The sequence below is a fragment of the Carassius gibelio genome, chromosome B11 (genome assembly GCF_023724105.1).
Source record: "Carassius gibelio isolate Cgi1373 ecotype wild population from Czech Republic chromosome B11, carGib1.2-hapl.c, whole genome shotgun sequence".
NCBI lineage: Eukaryota > Metazoa > Chordata > Actinopteri > Cypriniformes > Cyprinidae > Carassius > Carassius gibelio.
Genome location: NC_068406.1, coordinates 17133802 through 17138534, shown reverse-complemented (window position 1 = coordinate 17138534; position 4733 = coordinate 17133802). Strand labels below are relative to the sequence as shown.

Below are 4733 nucleotides of genomic sequence, written 5' to 3'. Positions count from 1 at the left end.
TTTCAAGAAGCTATGTTCAGTTTTTTTGTTTTTTTTTGGGATTGCCATAATGCACACTCATAAAGATGTGTGGAATATATAAGGTGGCGCAATGCCACTAGATATTAAAAACTTATATGTATTTATATTAACATGCAGAGATTGATACAGGTCTGTGCATATACTATCATGCCTGCATGCCTAATATTAGAAATAAGAAGAAACAAAACTGTTCACGTGAATATTTGACATGTTAAAGTTGATGGGTTACACTTTATGATACTAATTATGACTATTAGATCATAGTGTTATAACAATCCAAAAGATAATACCCCCCTCCCGTAACTTGCTGGTTATATAACTTCTTATTAATTCTATTGCCCAATTCTTGTGAAGTTAGCACTTATCACCTGTACTTTGGAACTATTAATAATGTATAAGTACACATGATCATGAACAGCTCTTCACCAAACTGGCCATTCTGAGTGCAGCCGACAGGTAAAAGAGGGCAGCTTCTCAGCTTCTGTTTCGTTCATTTCTTTGTTACTAATGTTTCTATGCACACATTCATTTTCATTTTTCAACCATTTCTATTATAGAAAGGGTTTGACTATGGCAAAACGTGCAAAGACGTGCTGGTGAAATGGCTAATGCATTAGTTGTATTGTTTTCCAGCTCTGTTTCTGAAGAAGACTAGTTTGGACCAAGACTAAGATGACCAAATTAACACTTTTAGCAGGTATTTTTTTCACATACATTTAATTGATTTTTTAAATATATTTATCTACTATAAATTATATTTGAATATTTATTCATAATCATGTTGTATTTTCTGTAGCACTGGGCATCTTGCTTACAGTGCAGATGGGTAAGTACCTTCAATAGCTTTGCATTACCATAAATAAATGTCAAATATATAGTCTATATAATAAATTCACTAACATTCATAATAAATGACATGCATGCAATATATGTGAATTTCTGATGTAGTGGCTTCTACAAAGCTGGTGTGCTACATGACCAACTGGGCCCAGTACAGACCCAGCAGTGGAAAGTTCCTGCCAGAAGACATTGATCCGTTCCTCTGCACACATGTGATTTATGCTCTCGCATCCATCAGCCGTGATAATCAAATGACTACTGTTGAAGCGAATGACGAAGTGCTGTACAAGTCACTGAATGAACTGAAAAAAGTGTAAGTGAATGCTGTATCTATTGTAATGCAATCATCACCGCGTGATAAACCATGATAAATTACACAATTTAAGTCAGACCTTTTTGATAATGCAATTTTTTTTACAATGATTTAAAAGCTTTACTCATAGATTTCTCTTATTACTTCGTTTATTTTATTTATTTATTTTATAGAAATCCTGCATTGAAGACCTTGCTGTCTGTTGGAGGAACAGTCAATGGCGTCAGTCCGTAAGTGAAACACAGTAAAAGTCAAAAATACATGACATGACTTTGAAAAACATACACAAAATATTTTTTTAGTAAACACTCAAGTTAAATTATCTCGCTACAAACACATTAAACATGATATACCGAATAATTTAACTTATGTACTGTATATCTTTCTTTGCAACTTTGCAGATACATTAAAATGGTGTCGACTCCAGAGAACCGCAAGACTTTCATCAGTTCTGCCTTGCAGTTTCTGCGTCTCCATGAATTTGATGGTATGGACATTGACTGGCAGTACCCAGGTAAAAATGGAAGCCCACCAGAGGACAAGCAGAGGTTTACTATATTCCTGAAGGTGAGCAGACTAGAGGGTTAAAATCAAGCAGGTTTATTTCCATTAAAACATGACTTTGAGTCTAATTATGTTTCTATTGTATGAAAATTCTCTCTTAGGAACTGAGAGAAGCTGTTGAACAAGAGGCCATAGACACAAAGAAAACTCCTCTGCTTGTCTCCTGCAAAGTTTCTGGCATCAAGTCTACTATTGAGCTTGCTTATGAGGTTGCTGAAATCTCAGGGTAAGTTTGCTATATTTCAATTAAGCTGCATTAACGTACCAATGAAAGTTTTTCACTTTCTCCTTCTTTCTGTCATTATAGTCTTGTGGATTTCTTGACCCTTTTGTCTTTTGACTACCATGGACACTGGGACCCCGTGACGGGGCACAACAGCCCCCTTTTCCCAAGCTCCTTGGACACTGGAAACCTCATTCACCACAATATCGTAAGATGCAAACCCTTAAATTCAAAATGGATCATTTCGAAGTGTCATTTGTAAGATCTTTTAGCACGTTCTTGGCTCTCTTCTTCAGAAATCATCTGTGGATATGTGGATGGACAGTGGAGCCCACGCTGACCAGCTGCTTCTTGGCTTCCCCACATACGGACGCACATTCTTGCTCTCCACTTCGCAAACAGGTCTCGGAGCCCCAGCCAATGGCCCTGCTGACGCCGGCCCCTACACACGTGAAGCAGGCTTCTGGTCCTATTATGAGGTTTTAACACATTATTTTTACTTATGTTCTAAAACGTGTTCTCAACTGGTTTTACTCTAAAAACTAGGTCATACATTAGACATCAAAGCATAGAATTTGTATACTTTCTGAGTGAATCATCAAATCATTCATTTAAATAATTATTTTTAAAATACTGATTCATTCTGGCACAAATCAAGCAAGTCACAGAATCATTCGCTCAACCGATTCATTCGGGAATACCATTACATTGTTGGTCAGTGATTGCAGTTTGTTTTTTGGAACTACTTTTATTGAAATGAAAAATTTTATGAGAAAAATGTTCTCAAAAGCTAGTTATTTAACATGCAAAACACACATGATCTATGTAAAATTTGGGTGGTGAAATTTGGTTATTGTTTTTGGTTTTCAGATTTGCCCCATGGAATCAAGTTTTACCGTTGAATGGATCGAAGAGCAGAAGGTGCCCTATGCAGTGCAAGGAAGGTCTTGGGTTGGATTTGACAACCGTGAAAGTTTTACTGCTAAGGTAAATCAGCTGCTGATTTCCCAGAATGCAACTAGATGTTTGACGAGCTTCCAACAAACCTTTCCTAATATTTGCTTTAACAGGTCCAGTGGCTTAACTCCTTAAACTTGGGAGGAGCATCAGTGTGGACCTTAGATTTAGACGATTTTGCTGGCCGTTTTTGTAACAGTGGAGCTTATCCTCTTGTCAACCATTTGCGAAATGCACTAGGTAAATGTGATTATAATGCAGAAAAAGACTGCAGAAAAGTTTATTCTGTCTTCCATTATATGTATTGTGATGCTGAATCTCTATCCACAGGTTTCCCACCCAAGCCCACCACTACACCACGTCCCACCACGACTGCTGACCCCGCCACCACTTTCTGTGTTGGCAAACCAGATGGGTTGTACCCTAACCTTGCTGACGAAACCACTTACTTCCAGTGCTTCCGTGGAAACACATACCTGCATAAATGCCAGCCTGGTCTGGTCTTTATTGATGATTGCAAATGTTGTGATTGGCCTTGAGTACAAGTTTCCAATCCACTCATCCTGTTCAATACAGCTGTCCAGTCTCTTACTGTTGTGATTTATTACCCTTACTTCCAAATATCCAAGCTCATCATTTAAAGATAAATAAATAAAGAAGTCATGGAAAGTTGTGTCTTAGTAAATTGCTGTTCATATTTTCCCTCAGGTTTTGTTAATCAAATATTATAATGTCCGGTTCAGTACAGTCTAGTTTTCTGTTGTTGTGCTGCAAAACTAAACATTTTAACCACGTGGGGTCATCAAAGGAGCCAACAGGAACACTTTGATATTTTCCAGATGACAGAGAAAAGAAGTTAAAATGCTCTGTCACGTTTTGTTGGACACGTAAAAATAATAGATAACTTGAATCTGTAAAGGGTCTACCTTTATTTGTGTGTGCTCACCATAACAACAAAACTTTGTGCTTTTGTAAAATTAAAACTAATGGTGCGCTTTCAGTCTTCACTGTCTCCGCCAACTGCTTTTAGAAAAACGTCACTAAAATGAACTGAAACTCAGTGAATACTTTACATATCGACATGAAGAAAATATATTTGTAGAAAGCTTGATATGTATACTCCTAATCGAAGTATATCTCATCGGAAACAAATATTCTGTGATAAAGTAATCCATATGAAATCAACGACATGTCCAGTTTTTCCACCTAAATTGTATCTGTGACCCCGCCCATGTGCTACATGCATTATTGATATTACAAATCTCAAAGTGAGACACGTGACATGTAAACACCCTCATCACCGCAAACAAAGCAGCAATGTGTTCACCTTGGATACTCTCCGTGTTTGGATGACGCTGAGAGGAATAAGACTGTATTTACCTCAGATGACGTGCTGCGAGTTTGCTAAGCTTTGTTTACCTCAGAAACAGAAAGCGAGCACATCCCACTAAAACATCCCACTAGTGCCACCCACAGTACAGTTAGCGACACCACAAAACTTGGACACCTTTACTTGTTTGACTTTTCCCAAACCATAATTTCAGACTAAAATTTGTCAAATCGAGTGTAACATTTAAATATTGTAGGTGTTACAATATATTCAGTTCCTGAAATATTTGGTTCCATGGGTGGCCCTTTTGTGAATATTCATCAGGATACCCCATGATGGGTGGGGCCTTCAAGTACAAGCAAGTGGAACAGACATTATTAGCACAAGCACCTCAGATTGCATTTTGTTTTATCGGTAATTTCAAGCAGGTAATAAAGTGGAACGAAGTTAAGCTTAAACTACTCCTATGACTGTTCACATATTTT

At 37.4% G+C, this 4733-nt stretch overlaps 1 protein-coding gene across 1 annotated transcript; it reads left to right on the top strand.

The window, feature by feature from the left end:
- The first annotated feature begins 408 nt into the window (after positions 1-408).
- On the top strand, positions 409-3591 carry LOC127968444 (acidic mammalian chitinase). Its single transcript, XM_052569669.1, has 12 exons — positions 409-477; positions 655-718; positions 818-847; positions 970-1174; positions 1348-1404; positions 1576-1741; positions 1840-1964; positions 2046-2169; positions 2258-2440; positions 2832-2948; positions 3032-3158; positions 3249-3591. The coding sequence occupies exons 2-12, from the start codon at positions 694-696 to the stop codon at positions 3455-3457; spliced, it is 1368 nt and encodes a 455-aa protein (XP_052425629.1). The 5' UTR covers positions 409-477; positions 655-693; the 3' UTR covers positions 3458-3591.
- The last annotated feature ends 1142 nt before the right edge of the window (positions 3592-4733 follow it).